At 35.7% G+C, this 26427-nt stretch overlaps 1 protein-coding gene across 3 annotated transcripts in view; it reads left to right on the top strand.

Moving 5' to 3' along the window:
- Positions 1 to 26427, top strand: part of LOC118641862 (leucyl and cystinyl aminopeptidase) — a 104081-nt gene that overhangs the window by 36242 nt on the left and 41412 nt on the right. For 2 of the 3 annotated variants that reach the window (XM_036279467.1, XM_036279468.1), the window contains exons 2-8: positions 1955 to 2795; positions 7923 to 8061; positions 9323 to 9454; positions 21877 to 21997; positions 22656 to 22810; positions 24648 to 24761; positions 26173 to 26304. In XM_036279467.1, the coding sequence (XP_036135360.1) occupies positions 1955 to 2795; positions 7923 to 8061; positions 9323 to 9454; positions 21877 to 21997; positions 22656 to 22810; positions 24648 to 24761; positions 26173 to 26304 (1634 nt within the window). Of the gene's footprint in view, positions 1 to 1954; positions 2796 to 7922; positions 8062 to 9322; positions 9455 to 21876; positions 21998 to 22655; positions 22811 to 24647; positions 24762 to 26172; positions 26305 to 26427 lie in introns of those variants that run through there. The other variant, XM_036279469.1, reaches the window with a different exon arrangement.

Below are 26427 nucleotides of genomic sequence, written 5' to 3' on the forward strand. Positions count from 1 at the left end.
AGGATAGCATGAAATAGCAGCTTGGCGTGTTCTCAGAGTAGAAAACAGTTTGGGATGGCTAGAGCACACCCAGGAATGGAGTGTCTAGTATCTAGCTGATTGTGGGCGAGAAGGCTTAAACCAATGCTCTCAAACTTCTGGGCACTTAAATCACCTGAGCATTTGTTAAAATTCAGATTTAGGGAAGGGACTTGAGAGTCTGTTCTTCTGAAAAGCTGCTATTTTGAGTAGCAAGACTATAAATTTTATATTAATATTTATTGGTACTTTGTTTTATGGATTACAAGTTGCCAATGTTTAGTTATTTGGTGTTTGTTGAATAGCACAAAATACATGACATTTTCTGGTAAGCTAGATATTAAGTAATTTTACTTATGTTTTGCTCTGCTGATAGCGAAATAATATCCTAGCAACTTCATTGCCATGTACAAAAAAATAAACAATTTACATACAAACTCTCATCATTTATTGGATTAGTTGAGTAGGGGGATGCAACATAATAATGGAAAGAATCTAAAATTTGGTATCAGATTTTTAGAACTGAGTTCCAGTCTCAGTTTTGTGAATAAATAACTGACTTTATGAGGATAAATTAACCCCCCTTTCTATTTTTTTCTCTTACTGAAATAGTTATAATATTTGCCTTTTTATGGAATTGTTATGAGAGTTGGAAATACTATGTAAAATACCTTGTAGGGAAAGGTTAATGGAGGTTTCAATGATCAAACTTTTGAGATCCCTTAAAAGCTAAAATTCTGTGATTCTTAAATAAAGAACATTGAATGATCTGATCCTAGGCATTACTGATCTGTGTGCGATTATTTACCCATTTATTCTTTGAGGTTGTTTTTTTTTTTCCTGTGATTCTTAGCAAGTTGGAGAGTGGTTCCTTGTAGTTGATAAAAACTCCTACCACCATCCAACCCCAAGATCCACTTATACATCATGGTGTATGTAATATGGTTGTTACAGAGAGGTATATGTTGTACTTCTGAATGCTCTGGAAACATGAGAAAACAGGTTGGATTGTAGTTATATCTGATTCTTACAGTTCTTTTGTCTTATTTTTAGTATGTCATGACTATGGAAATTTTCTGTATAATTTACCACTTTCAGTTTGCTGTGGAACAGGAACATCCCTCTTCCGGGGGGGGGGGGGGGGGAGAACCCAGCCTGTTGCTTAGCCATTGTTTAAGCTTGTAAAGGGCATGCCAGTTTGTTATCCTCATTAGGGAGAATGGGACTCAGAGAAAGAGACCCACAGAGGCCCTACAAGCAGGAATTGTGGGGTTTCAGAAGGGGGACATGGACCGCGTGTGGGCACATCTCTGTGATCTTACTGACTGCTCACCCTGTGGGGACAGGCACAGCCAGAGTCGGGCCAAAGCAGGGCCCTCTGAAGTTCAGAACAAGGGCCCACCTTGTCGGGCAGGAGTGTATTAAGGAAGTTAGTATTTAATCTCAGTTACCTTTTTTAAAAAAATTTTTTTATTCATTTTTTTTAGAGAGAGAGGAGGGGAGAGAGATAGAAACATTGATGTGAGAGAGAGAGATACAGTGATAGGCTGCCTCCTGCAAGTCCCCTGCAAGGGATCGAGCCGGCAACCTGGGCAAGTGTCCTGACTGGGAATTGAACCAGGACCTTTGAATCCATAGGGTGACGCTCAACCCACTGAGCCACATTGGCCGGGATAATCTTAGTTACCTTTTTTTGATACTAGCCTGTTTATTTAGCTTTCTTGGTTTCATGACTATAGTATACTTTTATTTATGCCTGAGTTTTGAATGGATACAAGAAAATTATAGCATCTTATTTAGTTCAGTAGCTCTGAGATGGAAATAAATCTTGGTAATAAAAAAAAAATTCTTAGATTAAATGTGGTCTTGCTAGTAGACATTTTGTTATGAGCTTTTCTTCCTAACTCTGTGTCTTGTTCTTATGTTTTGGTTTTAGATCGGCTTCCACTCCCCAGGAATATGATTGAAAACAGCATGTTTGAGGAAGAACCAGATGTGGTGGATTTAGCCAAAGAGCCTTGTTTACATCCTTTAGAACCTGATGAGGTGGAATATGAGCCCCGGGGTTCACGACTGCTGGTGCGGGGTCTCGGTGAGCATGAGATGGATGAGGATGAAGAGGATTATGAGTCATCTGCAAAACTACTGGGCATGTCCTTTATGAACAGAAGCTCAGGCCTTCGGAACAGTGCAGCCGGCTACAGGCAGAACTCAGAAGGGACTTGTTCAGTACCTTCTGCAAGGACCATGGTGGTCTGTGCTTTCATCATTTTGCTTGCCGTTTCTGTAATAATGGTGATTTATCTACTGCCCAGATGTACCTTTACCAAAGAAGGCTGCCATAAGAAAAACCAATCAATGGAACTAATTCAGCCAATTGCAACAAATGGGAAGTTGTTTCCATGGGCACAAATCAGGCTTCCCACTGCCATTATGCCACTGCGCTATGAACTTAACCTCCACCCAAACCTAACCTCAATGACATTCAAGGGTTCTGTGACGATTTCGCTTCAGGCTCTTCAGTCCACATGGAATATCATTCTTCACAGCACGGGCCATAATATTTCAAGAGTGACCTTTATGTCAGCAGTTTCAAGCCAAGAAAGACAAGTTGAGGTCCTGGAATACCCACTTCATGAACAAATCGCCATTGTTGCCCCTGAAGCACTCCTTGAGGGGCACAACTATACCTTGAAGATAGAGTACTCAGCAAATATATCTAGTTCTTACTATGGATTTTATGGTATCTCCTACACAGATAAAAGTAATAACAAAAAGTATGTAGCCCTCTTAAATGATGCTGTTTCTTTGCTCTGTGACAACTTCTGCAATGCGGATTCCTTTGCCCACACCAGAGACATTAACTGCAGTTCTTTAAAATTTAGGATGTTATGTTTGAAAGAGTAGAATGGTGATTTGGAAGAACGTACTTTTTCTCTCTTAGTCAAAACCTTGAGCATATATATTATATATCATGGTGGCGGTTGGGAGCATGCTGATAGAAGGAAATGGATAAAGATGATATCTTTTACAGTCTTTATTACAAAACTTACAGTATTTTTAGTCTTTTTTATTTTATAAGATGAATCTAGTTTTCTGTCACCTTATAAGATCTCTGTGGGAAGCAAAGTAAAGAACAGTATGGATTATTCTTTAAGACCTATTTTCCTAATGTGTAGAACTTCCAGGAGGTGCTTAGTGAGATGAGAAAGAGGGTGTTAGAAGTGTTGTATGCTTACATATATCATCTTTAGTATCTTTAATCTTTGCTGGTTTTTTTTTTTTTTAAATGCCATTGGCTATTTTGAATTTTTGACAGAAAATCTCTTAAAAACCTAGGAGAGACTTAATTTGTTTTTTTAAAAAGTGACTCAAAACATAAAAGTATTCAGCTCCCTATGTTTTTGCATCATATATTTTGCACTTTAATCTTAGTATTCATAGCATGTAGTTTGAATTTAAGTAGCAGTAATGTCAATTCTCTTGTGTGAACAAAGTCCTTATTAGATATGCTTAGTGTAGCTGGAGCTTTCTTTCATATTTCTTTGTGAACCAGTATGTGGATTACTGATTCCATCTGGCTAATGTATGTTGATATATAGAGAAAAATAGAAATGAATACTTTAAATCTATTGGAGAAAGTTTTTTGATCCTTCTTAAATGGGGAAAGAGAAAAAAACAGGATTTTTAGTCCTATTCAGATAAGTAATTATTCTTATTTCTCTCTTTTTTTTTTCCTCACCCGAGGACATTTTTCCTTTTTTGTTCTGGTAGAGTGGGAGGGAGAGACAGGAACAGAGAGAGAGAGAGAGAGAGAGAGAGAGAGAGAAACATTGATGTGAAAGGGACACATCGAGTGGCTGCCACCCGCACGACCAACCAGGGCTGGGGACAAACTGCAACCGAGGTATGTGCCCCTAGCGGGAACCAAACCCGGGTCTCTCCGGACCGCAGGTTGACACTCTAACCGCTGAGCCAAACCGGCCAGGGCTTATTTCTCTCTTTATATAATACTTTTAAAATAAATGGCCTGATGGCTCTTCATGAGATCTGACATTAAAAGTAAATTTATAATTGCAATGGCAACTTGGGCTTCTTGGCTTTACTTCTCCTTCCATAATCTCTATCATCTCTAGGAATTATAGGTATGCATAAAAACAGTGTTCTTAGTATGCAAACAAACCTAGAAGGCAAATCCTTTATCATCTCTTCCAATCAGATTATTGCCTTGGAGTCCCTTGTGCCTAGTACTATATATTGAGAGGGAAAATATGTGGCAGAGTAAGGTGATTTTTGGTATGTTCACATATTGATTCTGGCCATGGGCAGGTTTGAGTTATGGAAAATGTTAGAAAAATGGAACACAGTCCCTTAAAATTAAGAAATAGAGTATTAAAAAATAGTATTTTAAAATCTTAAACTAGTCTGTGAAATTCTGCTGTTACAAAAATATATAAATTCATTAACCTACCTGGTTAGGTAAAATGAGTGCCCCACAAGAATGTACATCATGATGCAAAATAAAACTTTAGAGGATTATTTATATCTTTGAAGATTTCTAAAAACTATAATTCAAAGCAATTTTTCTTTCCACTTTTAATTTTGCTTAGTTTTATTAGAGAAGTTTTTTTTTTGTACTTTTTACCCCTTTTTGGGTGGAATAAGAATAAATATTTAGCCCTGGCCGGTTTGGCTCAGCGGTTAGAGCGTCCGCCTGCGGTCCAGAGAGACCCGGGTTCGGTTCCCGCTAGGGACATGTACCTCGGTTGCAGTTTGTCCCCGGCCCTGGTTGGTTGTGCGGGTGGCAGCCACTCGATGTGTCCCTTTCACATCGATGTTTCCCTCTCTCTCTCTTCCTCTCTCTCCCTCCTACTCTATCTGTACAAAAAATGGAAAAATGTCCTCGGGTGAGGATAAAAAAAAAATTAAAAAAAAAAAAAAAGAATAAATATTTAAACAAGTAGGTAAAGTAATTGAGGGATCTATTTCTTATTGATTGGGAAATCAGAGTATATGTAAATGGCAAACAAGTATTGGCACTGCTTGTGGTAAGGGAAAGTTACCAGTGTCATCTAAGAGATGAAGATAGTGAATCTAGAAGTTGTTGATGATAGACTTAGGTCTAGAAAAACAAACTGATGCTAAAGGAACTAGTACACAAATTTAGGGTGAGAATGTGTTTTATTTCTTTGTCTTTCAATCTGAACATGTCTTTTTCTTGAACTCTTGAAGTATCGTTTTAATTTAGCGGTTCTCAACCTGTGGGTCACGACCCCTATGGGGGTCGAACGATCCTTTCACAGGGGTCGCCTAAGATATAACGGTAGCAAAATTACAGTTATGAAGTAGCAATGAAAGTACTTTTATGTTTGGGGGTCACCACAATATGAGGAACTGTATTAAAGGGTCACGGCATTAGGAAGATTGAGAACCACTGTCTTAACTGATCTCCTGGCTTCTAATCTTACCACACTTTCCTCCCTCCTCTTGCTCCCATCTTCCATACTGCTGCCAGATTCTAGAAATACAGATCTGACCATGTTGGTCTTTATTTTAGGATCCTTTAGCAGTTCCTCATTTCTAACAGGATTTATTAGTTCAAGATCTTTTCAAGATCTGACCTTTGGTTTTTTTCACAGTGAACTTTATGGGCACTTTCCTGAATGCCAGTGATAATAATAGCCCATATTTATTGAAAACTGAAGTACTAGAAACTGATCCAAGCATTTTATATGTTTAATTGTTTATCCTGTTGAACACACTAAGAGTGGAGTAGCAATTTTTATTTTACGGATGAAGAGGCAGAGACACATAAAGTAACTCATCCAACAACTTAGGGGGAGCAGGTAGTAGAGGGGGAATTCAAACCGAAGGCTGTTTTAATCTAGAGGCCACATTCTACCCACTGTGGTGGACTGCCTCCCTAGTTCGCACCTCTTTTCCTTTATTCTTTGTTATCCCTAGTGCTTTGAATTCTCTTACCTGACCCCCAGCTAATTCATAATTGTCTTCAGCACTTCTAGAGGTAGTACTCAAACTGCAACTGGTATTTCTGAAAGCAAATGCACTCTTATTATAAGACTAAGTTTCAAGATATTCAACAGAGTTAGGATAGATTGAAAGTATCATTAAGCAGCAGCCTTCTCAAGGGGACTTTTATATAAAATAGTTATTATTGCATCTCTTTTAACAATAATTTTAGATTTTGTTTGTCTTAGAATATTATAGTCCAGTTTTTATCCAAAGTGATGGTCCAAGTACACTCTTTTATATAAATAGTATGGATATCATCAAGTTTGATCCCCTGGTCCCTTGTGGCCCTCCTCCAAAATCTTCTGTTAACTGGGTAATAATTTAAGAGTGGGGTGAAGAAATGAAATGTTAAAAATTTAATATGTTTAAATTGTTTTGTATATGTTGATTGTTAACTTTCTTGCAGTTTACCCAGTAGAAACATTTATTTGGGCAAATCCTTACCAGAAAGAAAGTGTAATAATTTTAACAGTTAAAGAATAGTTATCTAGCATTTATAATAAACATCTATGTGGGACTTTATGGCATACAAGTAACTTTTTTTTTTTTAATCCTCACCTGAGGACATTTTTGCATTCATCTTCAGATAGAGCTGGAGGGAGAGAGGGAGGAAGAGAGAGAAACATCAATAAAAGAGAGACACATCGAATGGATGCCACCTACACGAGCCCTACCGGGGCGGGGACAAACTGCAACTGAGGTACGTGCCCTTAGTGGAAACCGAACCTGGGACTCTCTGGTCCACAGGCCGACGCTCTAACTGCTGGACCAAAGTGGCCAGGGCCATACGAGTAATTTTTATGATGAATAGTTTTATTTGATTCTAACAAAAACCCTGGGTGTTTTGACAGAGAATCCTACCTCAGTCCTAATTTAATAAATAAATTGTTGACATAGGTCATTTATCTGCCTGAAGTCATGTGGGTTGCAAATTGAAGTGTTTGTGTCGTCTGACTACAAATTCCACACTGTTTTCTACTCACCTTTTAAAAGTGGAAATTTAGCCCTAAGCAAGTGAGGCTTTCGTATCTAAAGTGGCAGTTGTATATGTACCATAATGACTGGTACCTGAAATATACACACCAGGGCCACACTTGCCCTGATTTACTCTGTGCCAATGTTTAGATGATTTCCCAAATGCAGATCTGTTTTATTCCTCTGCTTAATTGAAAACTTGCATTTCTCCTCTTTTTCTTTTTATGCTTTACTCCCAACCTTTATATGAGTCAAATTCTCAAGTGCTGTTGCTGTGCTGTAAGAGGGAAAGAAAAATGTTTAATTCATCTGAAGAGTAAAGGAAACAAGTGTAGTATGGGACAACTGGTTTTTTCAGTCTTCCTGAAAATGCAAGTTGTGAGTTTAAGGTTTAGTGTTGTGAAGCCGGAGTCTGTACAGATGGGTAGTGGTAATTAATGACCACCCTTCATATGGATCTTCCATCAGAAGCCTTTTTATGACCTCAGTGGCCATCTCTAGCCATGTTGGACAGCCATCCTTAGTCCCTGAACATGTACTGCTCTTCCCTTGTGCTTCCTACTCTTTCCAGATTATACTGTCTTCCCTTCCCTAACTTTTAAAATATTCCTCATTTCTTAAAGGCCCTCCTCAGATTGTGTCCCCAGTTTCCTTATGATGTCTCAACTACTAGTCAGAATCTGTTTCCTACTCTTTGTTTCCAGTGCTTTTTTTTCTGTTATGACATGATTTGTCAGGACAAGTTTCTGGTTCATTGTGTAACCTCTGCCATTCCCAGTTGATTGTGGATCCTTTAATGACTGGGACTGTATGATGTTTATCTTAGTATCCACTTGGCAAGGTACCTTGAATAGTAGGTGCTCAATAACTATTGGATGAATTTCCATTTGTTCTAGGTACTTTGCAGCAACTCAATTTGAACCCCTGGCAGCAAGATCTGCTTTTCCTTGTTTTGATGAACCAGCATTGAAAGCCACATTTATCATCAAGATCATAAGAGAGAAGCAATACACTGCTTTATCAAATATGCCTAAGGTACTGTTCTGGTCCTTCATTATAAAACCTTTGAGTGGATCTCTTTCTTTGTTGTGAAGGCTTGAATTCCTATTTGTCATATTGTTGAGAATGCTTAAAATTTTATGCATTCTTTTTCTTTCTTAAAATACATACATAGTAGTTAAATATATATATTGAAATAAACTGAGAAGTCAGCCTGAGGAGCACTTAAGGAACGAGAAAGACCTGCTGGGTGTGGTATGTATGGGCAGGAAATGTAAAGTGTGTGCTATATACTAAAGATGCACAAAATATTAATTCTATGAACCAGTATTGAAGGTCAGAATGATATTTTTTGAGATATGGTGAATTTGCTGTTCTAAACAGTGATACTTGATAATGTTGAATCATGATTGATCTTGGTGTTTTATTAGTTATTTAAAAATCAGTATTGGAATATGGAGGTTTAACAAGAACACAAACAACTTTCTTGGATGTGAGCTCTGCGTGGGAGGCAGTGAGGGTGAAACCAAGCAGAATTGTTTTTATGCTAAACAGAACTTAGGGGGTCCTTTTGTTGACACCTGAGGGGCTGTGCACAGCCTGATAGGAGCCTCTCAGAACCCATATGGCTAGGGGAGAGGAGCAGCCACATTCAGCAGACTATGGAGTGAACCCTTATAGGCAAGAGAAGACATGATCTGTCCTTCAGCAGGGTCGTCACTTCAACAGCTCCACTCCCAGAAATACTCTTTACCTTACTCTTTCTCTAAAAGAGGTGGAATGCCTACGTGCCTAAAAGATTGCTTGCATTGCTTCATCTTGTGTTTGCTACAGACTTCTGTGATGACTTTGATCCCACTAAACCTTCTTGGGGTCTTCAACATGGTACTTTCTGAAGCTGTTTTAGATCTTTCAGTGTGATATCCCAGCTTTAGTTCCTTTATTGGCTGTATGTGTAGACATAGAGAGGAGCATTGCTAGATCATAAGAAAGGATTTTGGTTTTGATGGTGTTTTAAAGAGGAGAAACCGAGCCAATGTTACTTACTATCTCTAACTTACATTTATTTAAAGCCATCTTTTGAGAGTGAAAACTCTTAAGGATTTTCTCTGTAATTAATATATCCTCATGATGGATGATGGTAGAACAGACTGAGACTAAGGGCCTTGCTCTGTTTAGAAACTAGTGCTGAGAGAGTAAAATATGCCATCTTTACTATTTATTACCTATTTGAATTTTCAGTTTGTCATTGTCATTTATTCCCATAGAACTGTCATATTTTCCCCTTTGTTTGTAGAAGTCATCAGTCAATGTGAAAGATGGACTTGTTCAGGATGAATTTTTCGAAAGTGTGAAGATGAGCACTTACCTGGTTGCTTTCATTGTGGGGGAGATGAAGAATCTGAGTCAGGACATAAATGGAACCCTGGTATGTTGTTATGGTAATTGTCTTGAAAGAGTTTAAGAGGAATTCTTTAATGATTTCTGGTAACTGCTTTATGGAGGATAACATGTTTTTGGATCACAACTCTGACATTTTATACCAGAACTGTTACTTTTTGTTTAGTTGGTATTTACTGTTATTAATTGAATACCTGAAAGTCAATTTTTTCAAGTTTCTTTTAATTTTACTTTTGTAAAATAGATTCTAGTAAAATAGTATATGGTGTGGGCAAAAGTAGTTTCATAATTGTTCGTATGGTAAACATTACAGTAATTAATAAATAATGATACAAAACTAAACTGTGTTTTGCATGACCACAACTGTATGTACAATAAAGCCTCTAGGATTGTGTTGTACACTATGGTGGTCCCTAGCTTAATGTGACTATTTAGATTTAAATTAAAATTAGACAACAGTATCATGACTGAATAAGATAGCCTTCATTTATGCCCTCCCCTTTGTCCCCAAAACAATTTGACATCCATCCATGGAAAAAATGCCTTGGTGGAAGCTGTGGGATCCAACACCATGTGCCATGGGACTTGGAGGAGTCTTGCCCATCTGTGCATCAGCTATTAAGCAAACAGATCTTGGTCTTGGCTGTGGAGCCTATAGTGGCCTGTGAAAAGGTTCCAACCTCCTGGTCTGTAGTTCGGGACCATCTGAGAAATACTGTCTTAGACCAGTGATTTTCAACCTCTTTCATCTCATGGCACACATAAACTAATTTCTAAAATTATGCAGCACACCAAAAAATATATTTTGCCAATCTGACAAAAAACAGGTATAATTTTTATTTATTTACACTGAATGGCTATTATTGTGTTGGCTGTTGTCAGTTATTTTTTATTTGACAGTCTAAGGGAAAAGAGCTCAGTGCCCTGACTAAATAGTTGGATGTTGCATGTTTTAAAAATTCTTGCAGCACACCAGTTGAAAATTGCTGTCTTAGTCAGTTGCCCTTGGACAAGAAAGCCTTTATGGAAGTCCAGATTTCCAGCAGAAAAGTTCTAGCACACTGTTGGAGAAAAAAATATATGAGTTTGGATTATTGGAGAGATCAGTTAGTAAAGACTGGAAGAGTTGACTGCTACTTCAGATGTAATGACAGCTACACAAAACATCAAGGAACAAGAAAAATCAAGGAAATGTGACACTACTAAAGCACAGTAATCTTCCAGTAACTGATCCCTAAGACATGGAGATCTATGATTTATTCAATAAAGATGCCAAAATAGCTGTTTTAAGGAAACTTAATGAGCTACAAGAAAACACAGAAGGACAATTAAGTGAAGTCAGGAAACAACACACAAACAAAATGAGAAATTTAACAAAGCTGTAGAAATCAGAAAAAAGAACCAAACAAACTCTGGGGCAGAAGAATACAGTGACTGAAATGAAAAATGCAGTAGAAGGCATCAACAGAAGAAGGGATCAAGCAGAAGAAAGAAAGAATTGGTGTATTAGAAGACAGGAACTTTGATATCCAGTCAGAGGAGAACTAAGAAAAAAAGCATGGAAAAATAGTGAAGAAAGCCTATATGATGTATGGGAGCATCAAATGGAATGATTTGCAAATTATTGAAGTTTCAGGAGAATAGAGGAAGAAGAGGACAGAAAGATTATTTAAAGGAATAATGGCTGAAAGCTTCCCAAAACTGTGGAGGGATTTGGATATCTGAGTTCATGAAACTCATAGATTACCAAACAAATTCAGTTTAAACATATCCTCTCCAAGACATATTGTAATAAAACCATAGAAAAACAAAGAAAAAATTTTAAAAGCTTGTAATTTACAAGAAAATCCCCCTAAGTTTATCTGTGGGTTTCTCAACAGAAATGTTAGAGGAGAGAGTCAGATGATCTGTTCAAAGTGCTAAAAAAATAAAACTACCAACCAATAATACTCTTTGCAGCAAAATTATCATTCAGAAGTGTAGATAAAGACTTTCCTAGACAAACAAAAGCTGAGAGAATCCATTAGAATGGCCTTACAAGAAATGCTAAGAGAAGTGCTTCCAGCTAAAATGGAAAAATGCTGATTAGTAACATGAAAACATATGAACTTGTACAAGTCATTAGTAAAGCTAAGTATATTGTCAAATTTAAAGTACTCTAATACTATAATATGGTGGTATATGCATCCTGTGGGATGCATTCAAAGGAGTTCTGAGAGGGAAATTTGGAGTGATAAATGCATACATTAAGATAAAAGAAAGCTCTCAAGTGAACAACCTGACTTTAAACCTCAAGGGACTAGAAAAGGAAGAGTAAACTAAACCCCAAATTAGCAGAAGAGAGGAATGAAAGATTGGAGCAGAATTAAGTGAAATAGATACCAGGAAAAATATAGAAAATATCAATAACCAAAGACCTGTGTTTTTGGACAGATAAGTAAAATTGACAATCCTTTATCTAAACTAAGAAAAAAGACTCAAAATCAGAAATGAAAGAGGAAACATTACAATTGATACCACAGAAATACAAAGGATCACAAGAGACTACTATGAACAGTTATAGGCCAACAAATTGGATAACCCAGAAGAATGGATAAATTTCTAGAAACACACAAACTACCAAAAAATGAATCATGAAGACATGATTAGAATCTGAATAAAACAGTAACAGTAACAAGTAAAGAGATTTAATCAGTAATCAAAAACCTCCTAACAAAGAAAAGCTCAGGATCAGATTGTTTCTCAAGTGATATCTACCAAACATTAAAAAAAAAAAAAAAAAAAATTACTCTCAAATTCTTTCAAAAAATTGAAGAGGAGGGAACACTTATTTTACAGGGTCAACATTACCCTGATACCAAAGCCATGTAAGGACACTACAAGAAAAGAAAACTATAGGCCAACATCCCTGGTAAATGTAGATGCAATAGATATCCGTGCATAAGATTCTCAACAAAATATTAACAGACTTTCAACAACACACAAAAAAATTATTATACACCACAAGGATGATTTAGCATACACAAATCAGTAAATATGTCAGATCAAATTAATAGAATGAAATGTAAATATCATATGATCATCTCAATAGATGCAGAAAAAGCATTTTACAAAAAATATAACTTTTTTGTCTGATAAAAATTCTCAACAAATCAGGTATAGAAGGAATATACCAAACATAATAAAGTCCATGTATGAGAAGCCCACAGCTAGCATCATATCCAATAATGAAAGGTTGAATGCTTTTCTTCTTAACATTGGGAACAAGACAAGGGTGCCTACTCTCACCACTCTTATTTGGTGTAGTACTGGAAATCTTAACCAGAGCAATTAAGCAAGAAAAAGAAATAAAAGATAGATAGGAAAGGATGAGGTGAAAATGTCTTTGTTTTCAGATGATATAATCATATATAGAAAACTCCAAAGACTCCACTAAAAAGCTATTTGAACTAATCAGCAAATTCAGTAAAGTTACAGGATATATAGAAATCAGTTCTGTTTCTATACATTAACAATTAAATATATGTAAAAGAATTAAAGAAAACTCTCTCTTTCACAATAGCATCAAAAACAATAAAAGACTGAAGAATTTAACCAAGAAGGTGAAAGATCTGTATACTGGAAACTACCATTTTGATGAAAGAAATAAAAGAAGATGAAGATAGCCCATGTTTATGGATGGGAAAAGTTAATATTGCTAAAATGTTTATGCTACCCAAAGCCATCTATAGATTCAGTATAATCCCTATCAAAATTCCGAAAGCATTTTTTTATAGATATAGAAAAACAATCTTAAAATTTGTATGGAACCGTAAAAGACCTTGAATTGCCAACACAATCTTGAGAAATAAGAACAAAACTGGAGGCATCACACTTCCTTATTTCATACTATACTACAAAACTATAGTAATAAAAACAGTATGTATAGTAATCAAAAGAGTATGATGCTGATGTAAAAATAGACACATAGACCAATTGAACAGAGTCAAGAAACAGCCCTCCATTTATATGGTCAACTAATAGTTGATAAGGGAGCAAAGACTTCTCAATGGGGAGAGAATAGTTTCTTCAGTAATTGGTGTTGGGAAAACTGGATAATTACATGCAGAAGAATGAAATTAGTAAAAGTGCAAACAACAAAAGCAAAGATAAGCTGTACTACATCAAACTAAAAAGCTTCTATACAACAAAAGAAACAGTCAACACAATGAAAAGGCAATCATTTGCAAATCATATATCTCATAAGGGGTTAATATCCAAAATGCATAAGGAACTCACACAACTCCATAGCAAAACAAACAAACAATACAATTTAAAAATGGGCAGAGGGCCCGGCTGGTGTGGAATGAGCATTGACCCCATGGACTGAGAGGTCCTGCTTCAATTCATGGTCTGGGCACATGCCTGGTTTTGGGCTGAATCCCCAGTAGGGGGCATGTAGGAGGTTGATTGATGTTTCTGTCTCACATCTTTCCTCTCTCTCAAAAAAAAAAAAAAAAGAAAACAAGTCAATAAAAACACATTTAAAATTGAGCAGAGGAACTGAATAACATTTTTCCAAAGAAGATATACAAATGACCAATGGGTACATGAAAAGTTGCTCTGTAGCACTGATCTAAAGGAACATGTAAATCAAATCCTCAATGAGATTTCACCTCACTCCTGTCAGAATGACTGTCTTCAAAAAGGCCAAGAGTGCCTAGCTTGTGTGGCTCAGTGGAATGAGTGTTGTCCCTATGGACTGAGAGGTCCTGGTTCGATTCCTGGTCTGGGCACATGCCCAGGTTTCAGATTTGATCGCCAGTAGGGGGCGTGAAGGAGGCAGCCAATCAATGTATCTCACATCTATGTTTCTATTTCTCCCTTCCCCTCTCTCTAAAAAAGTAAAAAGGCCAAGAGTAAATATTGATGAGGATATGAGGAAAAGGGAACCCTTGTGCACTGTTGGTGGGAATATAACTTGGTACAGCCACTGTGGAAAACAGTATGGATGTTCCTCAAGAATTTAAAAAATTTAACTACCATGTGATCCAGCAATTCCACTTCTGGAGATGATAGCTATATATATCTGTGTGTGTATATAGATAGATATATATATATCTGTGTGTATATATTAAATATATATATATATATATATGTATATATATATATATGCTCAGGTGAAGATTAAAGGGTATACTCCTTCTGTTATACACACAGACACACAGATATATATACATATACATATACATATACATATACATATATATATATATATATCCCCAAAGAAATGCAATCAGGATTTTAAAGAGATATCTGCACTCCCTTGTTTATTGCAGCATTATTCACAATAGCCAAGATATGGAAATAACCTAAGTATCTCTCTGTGAATGCATGGATCGATAAGATGTGGTGCATATATACTATGGAATATTATTCAGCCATGAGAAAGAAGGGAAGGAAATCCTTCCATTTACAACAGCATGGATGGACCTTGAGGTCATTATACTAAATGACATAAATCAGAAAAGAGAAAGACAAATACTATATATCACTTATATGTGGAATCTAAAAAAGCCAAACTCAGAAACAGAGTAGAATGCTGGTTGCCAGGGGCTGAGGGATGGAGTGGGGAAACGTTGGTCAAAGGGTACCTATTTTCAATTATAAGATGAGTAGGTTCTAAGGATCTAATATACAGCATGGTGATTATAGTTAACAATACTGTATTATATACATGAAAGTTGCTAAGAGAGTAGATCTTTAATGTTCTCACCACAGAAAATGAATGGTAATGAGGTAAGGTGATGTAGGTGTTAACTAATTCTACTGTGGTAATCATTTCATAATATATAAATGTATTAAATCAACTCATTGTACACCTTAAATTTATACAATGTTATATGTTAGTTATATCATCAAAGTTGAAAATAATTAAATTTAAATTTTACTTCCTCAATCTCAGTAGCCACATTTTTAGTGTTCTTGTGGCTAGTGGTTGCCATATTGGATATCACCAATACTGAATATTTCCATCAGTGCAGAAAATTTTATTGGACAGCCATTGCTAAATCTAGAACATTGTGCAAACTTAAAAGGTAGCATAAAAATATAGTGAGAAGAAGTAGTCCATGTTGTGAAAGTTAGTTGAATCTTCCTTTTTTAACAAGCAAGTCCTAACTGAAGTAATGAGTAAGATTGTTTAAGGGTCTTATGTATCTGTAATTTATCAAAATTGATTATTTGTCCTAATTAGGCTCCTCTGCTTCTCTTTGTCATTAGTGACTATAAATGATTTTTATTGGATTTTATGCATTAATTTTACAGTAGAAACCTAATAAAGCTAATATTTTCACATAGTGATAATGTACAAGAAAGGAGTCTTTTAAAGCTAGTAATGATTATTCTTCATGATAGAAATGTAAAGGAATTTTTTTTCATATATTTAATTCACACAAGGGAATATTATCAACCCTTTGGTTTTTTTCTTTAGTTAATCCTCACCTGAGGATATTTTTCTCATTGATTTTTAGAGAGTGGAAGGGAGAGGCGAGGAGAGAGAGAGAGAGAGAAACATTGATGTGAGAGAGACACAGGTAGGTGCTCTTGACTGGGAATTGAACCCACAACCCTTAAGTGAACAGCCAACGCTCTAACCACTGAGCACATCAATCAGGGTTCTCTACATTTTGAACGCATTCAGTTGGATTTGGGTTTCCTGCTTAGACTAAAGAGCTTTATTTTAATCACAGTATACTTGGATTATATTATTTTGCCCATTAAAAGGGCATACTCCTTCTGTTATAAAAGATTATCATGGCCCTGGCTAGTTTGGCTCAGCAGTTAGAGCATGGGTCTGCAGACCAGGGAGTCCCAGGTTCAATTCCAGCCAAGGGCATATACCTCAGTTGCAGTTCATTCCTGGCCCCGGTTGGGGTCGTGTGATTGGCAACCAATCATTGTATCTCTCTCACATTGATATTTCTCTCTCTCACTCTTTTCCTCCCACTCTGAAGATAAATTAAAAAAATATATATATGTGTGTATATATATATGTATATATGTGTGTATATGTGTATATATATGTATATATATATAATATCTGCTCAGGTGAAGATTTAAAAAAAAATTGTCATGTCTACCCTATAACTTTTAGATATAAGGACAGATAAAAGGATTATCTGCCTGTTTATTGGCAATAACACTGTATACCTTTATGCTCACTGTTAAAGAATGGAGAACTATTCAAGATTCTCCATTAAGGTAAGTGTTCAAGGATAACTGTAGACTGCATATTGAATAAGTGTTCAATATAACTTACTCACCTTTGGGTTGAAAGAATTTTTGTCAAGTCTAAACCAAGCAGTTTTTTAGAATCCATTCAAAAGGATATTAAGACTTTAAAAGTTAATTAGTTCTTCTTCAAGCATTGCACCGCAAATTTAATGCTCAATTTAGATGTCGCAGCCTTGATAAAACCTAAAAGGCTCAATCTATAAAGTCATGTTTGCTTCTTCAATACCCAGCTGAGTACCAAACCACCCTCCCTCCTGGAAGCTTTCCTTCTTTCCACAGCTGGGGTTAATCACGCCCTCTGATCTTGCACAGAACTTTGGTTACATCTGTCGTAGTTCATATCGCACTCTTTGATATAGAATCCCCAGCACTTTTTATTGTATTTCAAAATGTATGCAGGCTTGGCTTTTTCCCCCCTCAGTCCCTCCCTCCCTCTCTCACTGCTTTCCTCTGCTTCTTCTCTCTCTCTCCTCTCTTTATCCCTCCCTGTCTCCTTACTCCATCCCTCTCTCTTTTTTTCTTTCAGCTTCTATGTTGGCTTCTTACTGCTTGTAGGACCAGATTCAGATTCATCACTCTGATATTCAAGGCCCTCTTATAAATTAGGTTATATTTTCAGTTGCTCTAGTGTGAATTCTTCAAATATTATACCTCATTCTGATAGATAGATAGATAGATAGATAGATAGATAGATAGATAGATAAGCAGGCAATTGAGAGAGGAGTTTCAGGTGATTTTTTTTTTTTTTTTTTTTGCTTTTTACGTACATGTATTAGGAAGCAACGTGGTTCATCATGGAATGCGTAGTCTACCTGCGTTCAGATCTCTCCTCTACAGCTTACTGGCTATATGCCCTTGGTAGACTGCTCTGTAATCCTCTCTAAACCTCACCTTCCACAACTCGAGTACTACATTGCCTACATTAGCCTGCCCTCTTCAGGATTACATTTTTTAAATTCCTATAAAATGATCAGTACCTCATAGGTAGTAACACACACACACACACGGAAAATATAGTCTCTTTTTTTTTGCATATGAAAACATAGCATGGACTCGTATGTCTGGAAAGAAATACTCTCTATTATTTTTAATACTACCCAGTAGTAAATGTGTTTTGATAAAATAATGTTATACAAATAAACAACTGTTTTATTAATTTTATCTCTTTTTAGTGGGAAATGGAGAAGAATCTAACATGCACGGAGTTATACTCTGTGCTGGAAGCTTACACACTCGTTTATAAACACTCTTTTCATTTTATAAACCAAATGAGGGGAAAACAATAGCCCCATGTTACTGATGAAGAAACAGTGTTTCAGAGAAGTTTAGTAGTTCACCACAATTACATAGCCAGTAAGTGGTGGTCAGAATTGTACTGTCCACCACAATATGCTGCTTCTTACACCAAATGACAGAAATAACTTCTATAAGTATGGTGACCAGAAATTCAGACTTGGAGTCTAGCAAAGGAGTTTTGTTATGTTGATATGGCGATCTCTAGTATGGTTTCTGTTTTGTAATATTTGACATTAGGCCTATTTCACAAGATACAGGAATAAGGCAGTAGGGCTTTGCTTACTAGTCAGTCTTTCCAAACAACTAAAAAATGTCAAAGTTGCCTGTAGATTATTAAACATGTCATATTCAGTGGTAAAGACTGCTATGTTGTCAAAGGCCTAAAGAAAGAGGAACATTTGTTTTATTATTTCTGTCCATTCTTCAGTGTTTTGTTTTGTTTTTTAAATGTTTTTATTGATTCTTTTAGAGAGACAGGAAGAGAGAGAGAGATACAAACATCAGTGTGAGAGAGAGACATCAGTCGGCTGCCTCTTGCATGGCCCCTACTGGGGATCAAGCCCACACTGGGAATTGAACCAGCACCTCGCAGTCCATGGGACGATGTGCAATTCACTGAGCCACACTGGACGGGCTTTTCTAGTGTTCTTTAAACCTCTCCCTGATTTTAGGAATGGCAGAATTACCTAGAAAAATCCCAGGCTAGTTTGTCTTGAGGTTTTTGTTTTGTTTTATTCTTTCCATTGCCTGATTTTGTCTAATTAGTAGAATCAGAATTCAGTGGTGGTTAGCCAGATGTGAACTATCTTACATTAAACAGAACCTTCAACAGTATTATCCATATAAAGTTATCATTTTAATTTATTCATATTCAGTCAGGAACATGGCTAAGTTCCAAATTTCCACTAAAACATTTCTACCTCAAGTATCTCACCACTGTCCAGGGACATTGTTTATAATTTATATCATTCTCCTAATGTCCCATCTAATTAGTTATTCTGGATAGACTTAATACTGTTTGTTTGGTTAGTTGGTTTTGTTTTGTTTTGTGTAGGAATTTATGCTTTTCTGTGTGTGCAATTGTCTGTTTAGGAAAGCTGGTATTTTTAAGAAACAGGCTATATTATTATTCTTTTGGGTGGAAAATGAGGTTTAGTTTAGTTTTTGCTTTTGTTTTATCTAGTTTTTACTTTTATTAAATTAAGGAATCGATTAAATTAAACCTAACAAATCTATTACTCCTCAGTTTTGTTTTGTTTTTTATCCTCACCCAAGGATATTTTTCCCATTTATCATCAGATAGAGTGTGGGAAGGAGCTAGAACGAGAGCAACATCGATGTGAGAGAGACACATTGACTGGTTGCCTCCCTCACAACCCAGCCAGGGCTGGAGACAAACCGAAACCGAGGTACATGCCCTTGACTGGAATCAAATCCATGACTCATGAGTCTGAGGGCCGATGCATTTAGCAGTGTTTATAGAGTGCTCTTACCAAGACCAGAGTGCTGGTCAGGACTTCCTTTGTTAAACTAGATTGTCCTCCTTGTTTATTTCTTACTGCTCCTATTGCTTCTAAAATAAGCTTGATAACAGTTATAAGGACCAGATGGTTTATCTCTGGTGAGCACTCATAGCACAAATTCTTTTAAGGAAAAAGAAGTAAAGAGAGAATACCTAAGTGCTGTTTTCCCAATCATTATGTTCCAGAAATGGGGCTAAGTGGATCTTTTGATCAAAATTCAGTTTTCTATAAACTTCCTTTATCCCCACTTTACTTTTCCTCTACGGAAAGATGCTTTTCATATATAGTGATGGAAGTAGCCAAATGGTGTGCCTGGCAGTCTTGGAGGAGGAATCTGGTTGATGTGGGTGATGTTTCCATTGGGATAGCATCTTCTAGATGATTGCATCGATTATAACATAAAAATATGTGTGTCTGGAAAGAACAGGCAGAGATAGTAAAGACATCTCTAATTCCAAGTGATCTTCATACAGTCATTTGTAATGACGGATTTTAAAAGAATATGTCAGGCTTTTTTATTGTTTTAGTGATAACACTGATTTCTTTGGAGGGGGAGGAATGCAGGAAGTACACATGTCAGCAGCGTGAGCTTGAGTTCCCTTGGTGACTGAATTCAGTAAGCTGTGGTCACAGCCAGGTACCAAGGGCTGCAGATGGTAGAGTGCTGGTCTATGGGAGATTATCTTTCTTCCATAGTTACTTTAGAATGCAGCATATTTTTAATTGGCTAACTCTAGTTCTAGACACTTAAATCTTCCAGTAACTATTGCCACAAATGTTCTAGTCACACATATTTTGCCCACTTCTGATGGAACTCTATTAGTAATGATAATAACTACCATTTATTGAACCCTCATATTGTGTCAGGTACTATTCTAAGTTCTATAAATATATATTAGCTCATTTAATCCTCACAGCAGCCCTGTGAGGGTAGGAGCTACTTTTATCACCATTATATAGATAAGGAGACTGAGTCACACAATTAGCAGAGACTTGAACCTAGCAGTCTGGCTACAGAGCCTGTACATTTAATTTTGTTTTTTATTTACTTAAAATGATCTTTTTTACATATAATTTTGATGCCATGTGCCCTCCATGTGTGTGTGATTAATGCATATGTTCTGTAGACTAAAAGCCCCACATAAAGGAACTTATGGCTGAAGTCTATTTGACCTCTTAGAAATTGTTGACAGTTTTTCAGTCCTTTAATAGGAGACTAAAATAAATTTAAAGTGAGAGTTCACCAATGTATTTTGTCCAAATGATGAATTATTTAATATCTCCATTTTCCACCTGCTGAAATCTTTATTTTGAGGTTTTTATTTTCTACTATGTCTTGTCCACATTCCATTTTCCAGGTGAGTATAGAGGGGTTTTTTTTTTTTTTAATCAATTAAAAAACAGTAAATACTGCTGCTAAAAACCCATTGCTTTTAACATAATGGTTTAAATTTTGCCTCTTGATACTAATTGAATAAGACATTTACAGTTTTTCACATCATATGTGTTTACCTTATGCACTTGGAAAAAGAGAGAAAGAATAACAATTTAAATAATGTGGGTGATTGCATCTGCCATCCCCCTGAGCGAGCATGTGGCCTGGACTGAATGGGTAATGGAGGCCTGAATTTATCTTCCTCTTACACCGATTTTAGTTATGGTGTGCCACTCACTGAGTGTTTCACTCTGCTGGATATGTTTATTTTTTTTATATACAATATGGTCTATAAAAACAAGCCTACAACTGGAAAAAAGTAAGCTGTCCCAAGGCAGGAAGAAAAACTGGTTGTGCCAAAAAATGTGTTGGTCTCTACTAGTTTTTTCAAGGGTAATTCAACAAATACGCAATTTCTGCCCTGTGTGTTTATTTTAGAATGAACTCCTTCTTAAGATGGGATTCCTCTGTACTGAGTGCCTGCCTGCTTGATGCCAGCCACTGTGATAGGTGTCAAAAGAATGAAAATTTGGTTTTGTCCTTTAAATAATTCACAATCTTGATTGCTCATAAGCTAGGGAAGGTAACTATTAGGTAATGGGGAGGAAGAAAAGAATTGTAAAATTAAGTGGGCAAATACTTATAGGTTGCTATAATATGACCCAAAATAGTTCATTTTGGTTGTTATGTTAACTTAAAAAATAAAAAGAATTATCAAGTTTTTTAAAACATTGTTGTATATATGGAAGTGACTTGCTGAACTCTGGGGGTGCTAAAAGAACTATAGGCAAGAGTTTTTGTCCTGAAAAATCTTACAGCTCTATGCAGTTCTCACATCTAATAATCTTGGCAATGTTCACCGGAATATCATGACATTATAATTATACCTGGCCTTACATCATATGTAATGTTTCCTTCTAGGTTTCTATATATTCTGTACCAGAAAAGATTGATCAAGTTCATCATGCCTTTGAAACAACTGTGAAACTTCTTGAGTTTTATCAAAACTACTTTGAAATTCAATACCCACTTAAGAAATTAGGTAAGAATCAAACGATGTCTCTGATTTTCATTACTATTATAACTTAGAATCATTTTGAAAATGATTTTTTAGAAAGAACTCTTGCCAAAGTTACTATAAAAGAAAACCAAGACACAGTTTTAATGATTTTAAAATTGTTTGTATTTAAGATCATTTAGATTTTATGAGTGTATCTGAAGGTGGAGCTTATAACACTTAGAAATTTATGGGGCTGTTACAAAGGTGCTGTGTAAGTGGGAATTTGCTTAGGGCTTAGTCTGGAGTTTAACTAATTCTAACTTCCTAAGAAATTCCTGATTCACATAATAAAAACAGTAATGGAAGCTCTGGAAAGCAAGAGCATTTCAGCGCTCTTCAACCTGGAGCTGGTTCTAGATAGGAGCGCGTGGCCCGGCTCATTGTGAAGGAGCTAAGTATCTCTTCCTTTGCAAAGGGGCAGAGGAACAGTGACTCTGCAGGGGGTTGATCAGGTCTTCCTCAGCTGACCTATCAATGAGGAGCATACAGGGCTAGAGTAAGGAAGGTTCCACTTGTTAGGAGTATAGAGCAAACTCTGCCTCCTGATCCACGTGATAAAACAGTGGGTAAACTATTTTGATTTAACCAGGAAGTACCTTAAATCAAGGAAAGTTGATTACTTTTTTCCTGTTATGTCCAGATTTGGTGGCTATTCCTGACTTTGAAGCAGGAGCAATGGAAAATTGGGGTTTGCTTACCTTCCGAGAAGAGACACTTCTATATGACAGTAATACTTCTTCAATGGCGGATAGAGAACTGGTTACTAAAGTCATTGCTCATGAGCTGGCCCATCAGGTATTAGCAACCAAGGCTCTTATATCTCATACCTGTGGTCTATTCCATAACCTAGAATATTAGAATAGGTTTAGATGCCAATAATAATTTACCTTTTTATTATAGAATTGCTTACATAACAAAGTGATGCTTTTAAACACAACAATTTCAGATGAAAATACTATTTAATGTATTTATAGGACTTTACAGTTTATAAAGCATGTTTACCTGTATTGTCTCACTTTTCTTAACTACTGTAAGGTAGGTGATAATCCCATTTTACAAATGTGGAAACAAGACCTAGTCTTAAATAAATGACTTGCTTAGAGTCACACAGCTACTACTTGGCAGCACTGGGCCCTAAAGCAGCTCTGTCTCGTTCAGACCTCTCTCTTTCCCCCAGTAACACGCAGCGGCTCTGCCTCTGCAAATACCAGCTGCTCAGTATAACTTCGTGGGGGAAAATCTTTTTCCTAAGTTTCACTCTCACAACTCTTGGACTGTAGTTGTCATCACTAGATTTATTTTTTTCTCTCCTGTTAGAACTGGATTTTGTATTAATTTGAGAGAGGAAGGGTACTCTTAGTATGCTATGGAGAAAAAGAAAGAAAATTACACAGGCACATAAATCTTTCTCTGTCTCCCCCAACACCTCTCTCTCTTGTATCCTTGATAAGCTGCTTATCAGTGTTGAGTATGGTTTAGGAGTGTCATGATGGTGGAAGGATATGGAAAAAGAGTAGAACATGCTTGGGCAGTTTACTCCCTATGTCAAGCTCAAACTGAATACGACTGTATAGCCCTGTGAAGACTTCATGAAAAGTTGGCATATGAAACATATACTTACTCACTATTAAAGTGTTAGATGTGTAGATAATGTGTCTTTTAGGGGCTTTCCTCTAGATCTATTATTTCTGAGGGCTGCCCATCACTGCGTGGGGAGTATTTCTCTTACTTCTTCTTGTGGACTTATAAATCATCTTCATCTGTAACAGGTTTTAAGATATCTTTGAAAAATACTTTCCAATAATTCTCAAAAGTGTTTTGTTTCAGTAGCTTGTAACCTTGTTGTTTTGCTGCTAGTTTGAGTCAAGCCCCAGACCACACTGACTATTGCATACCCTATCAACATACTTTATTTCAGGGATTTTTGAGATACATTTTTTAGGAGAGTCTGCTCTCATTTTTTTCTTCTTACTACATTATAGGAAAACATATTTAAGATCTTTCTGATTTCATTTATTTGCATGCATGCCAACTTTCTTAAGGAATGTTTGAATTCTGTTTTGAATCGTGTAAATACTGTCCTCAACTTGAATGAGGAAAAGGTGAAGTATGGGAAATCTGTCACATAGAAATTTATTTTTTTAGTTGTCATGGATGGTTGTAGATGCAATGGAAAATAATCTTACTAACTTAATATTAGAAAGTACATGATTTTATTATCTAGGAAATCTCATTTTTAATGAGGTAACTAAAACCAGTTTTTTTTAACCTAGCGTGTAGCATGTGTTGAATTCTTAAATCTGCTAATTGTGTCTGTCTTGCTTGTTTCCCCATTCACTTAAGGTAAAATATTAAAATTTTTGTTTTATTTTATTTTTATTTTTATTTATTTACTGTTGAAAGTATTATAGATGTCCCCCATTTTTCCCCATTAACATTTTTATTTTATTCTTAAACTAAATTTACACAACTTTTCTAAGTCTTTAATTTAAATATAGTTTGTTTTAACTATAATGACTATTTTTAAATAATCATTATGTAGTTATAGGTGATAAATCTAACAATTCAATTATTAAAATATTCTTGAAAATGTAAATATTGTGTTGGTTAGTGGTTTGCTTTTATCCCACAGTGGTTTGGTAATCTGGTAACAATGCAGTGGTGGAATGATCTATGGCTCAATGAAGGTTTGGCTACTTTCATGGAGTATTTCTCTTTGGAAAAGATATTCAAAGAGCTGTCCAGTGTAAGTACAGTGTTTTTTAGGCCTACTATGAATGCGGGGGTGGGGGTGGGGGCAGTCAAATTGCATTTGTCCTTTATTTTCTATGCATTTGCAGAAATGAAAATGAAACAGTAAATAGAAAGAAACAGTAAAATTGGTCTCTGTTACTTATATCTCTACCTCTTGAGGTCTGACAATGAAAATTATGCTTTTATTTACTGATATATTTCATTGAAATCAGAAAGTGTGTGAAATTATTTTACATTTTGTTGTTAGGATGAACATTTTAAATTGATTGTTACATTTTATTTTTAATAATTTTGATTTTTATGCTTGAAGAAATTTAGATATAGTTGAAAAGCCTTTTTTTGCAAAACAAAACTATATGTCCTGTGCATTAAGAAAAAAATTGATATTTTGTAGCAGTGCTGTCTGTTATCACTTTGATCATGCTTATAACAGTGATACATAAGTTGATACAGACAATTTGTCCTTTTTAGATACAAACCATATTTTGTACACCATTCTGTTATAGAGAGTATAATAATGTCACTATGTTATTAGACTCTGGAGATGTTTCCCATACTTAGAGATATTTGGACACACTAAGCTATGATATGACAGATTTTGCCAAATAATTCAAGCAATAGGTGGGAAAGTATAAAGATCCCTTTCAACTATAAAATTCTGTGATTTTCTATTAAACTTCCTGGCCATATGATCTAAGACTTCTTTATACTCTTAGAGCTTACAATAGGAAATTTTTGTGTAGGGCCTCTTCAGATAATTCAAGTGACGTAGAAGGAACTCATATTTAGCTAAAAGACTAAACAAGATTCTTTAATTCTGTGTTTGCTCCTTAATTAAGCAGTGAGGTTCACCATTTCGCCACTTGGTGGTGCCCAGAATGTTTAAAAGCTTTTAATATATATTCTAGGGAAGCTCATCTGCTGAGCTCTCAAAGAGAGTTATATTTTATTTCAAATGAACTTTAGTTAAAGGAAATGTATATTATATTAATAGAAAAGCTGGACTGTATATGGTAAGTCAGCTTAAAGACCAGTTTTTATTTTTGTTTTTTAATTTCAGATTTTATTTTTAAAATATACACTTATCTTTTTAGACTATTCATCTTGAATATCAGGATTTGGTTGCTTTAGTAATAGAATCTTAATTTATCCTTATACTGTTATTTAGGAAACACTGTTTTTCATGTGGCCAGAAATTTATAATTTTATTTTTAAATTTAAGGAATATACGTGAATGTCACATTCTTTCTATATTTTCAAAAACTTATCTTCTGAAGTTTAGTAAATCTGATTATTTTTAATAATGCTCTTAAGCAGTAGTCTAATTTATACAAATGATTGCTATACTTGCCTTTGCCTTTGATGCTGTTCATGATTTCCTAATCTGTTTAATTTTTCACTAGTATGAAGATTTCTTAGATGCTCGATTTAAAACTATGAAGAAAGATTCCTTGAATTCATCTCATCCAATATCATCATCTGTTCAATCTTCAGAACAGATTGAAGAAATGTTTGATTCTCTTTCCTATTTTAAGGTATTGCTATGCACAACAGTACCTGGATTAGGTTTCAAATTAATTTCATATGTGAACAAGCTGCATGGTTTAGATATTCAAGGATTAAATGAGTATTATTTTCAAGTATCCTGCTAAAATTTG

Source organism: Molossus molossus, unplaced genomic scaffold (assembly GCF_014108415.1).
Source record: "Molossus molossus isolate mMolMol1 unplaced genomic scaffold, mMolMol1.p scaffold_m16_p_3, whole genome shotgun sequence".
Lineage (NCBI taxonomy): Eukaryota > Metazoa > Chordata > Mammalia > Chiroptera > Molossidae > Molossus > Molossus molossus.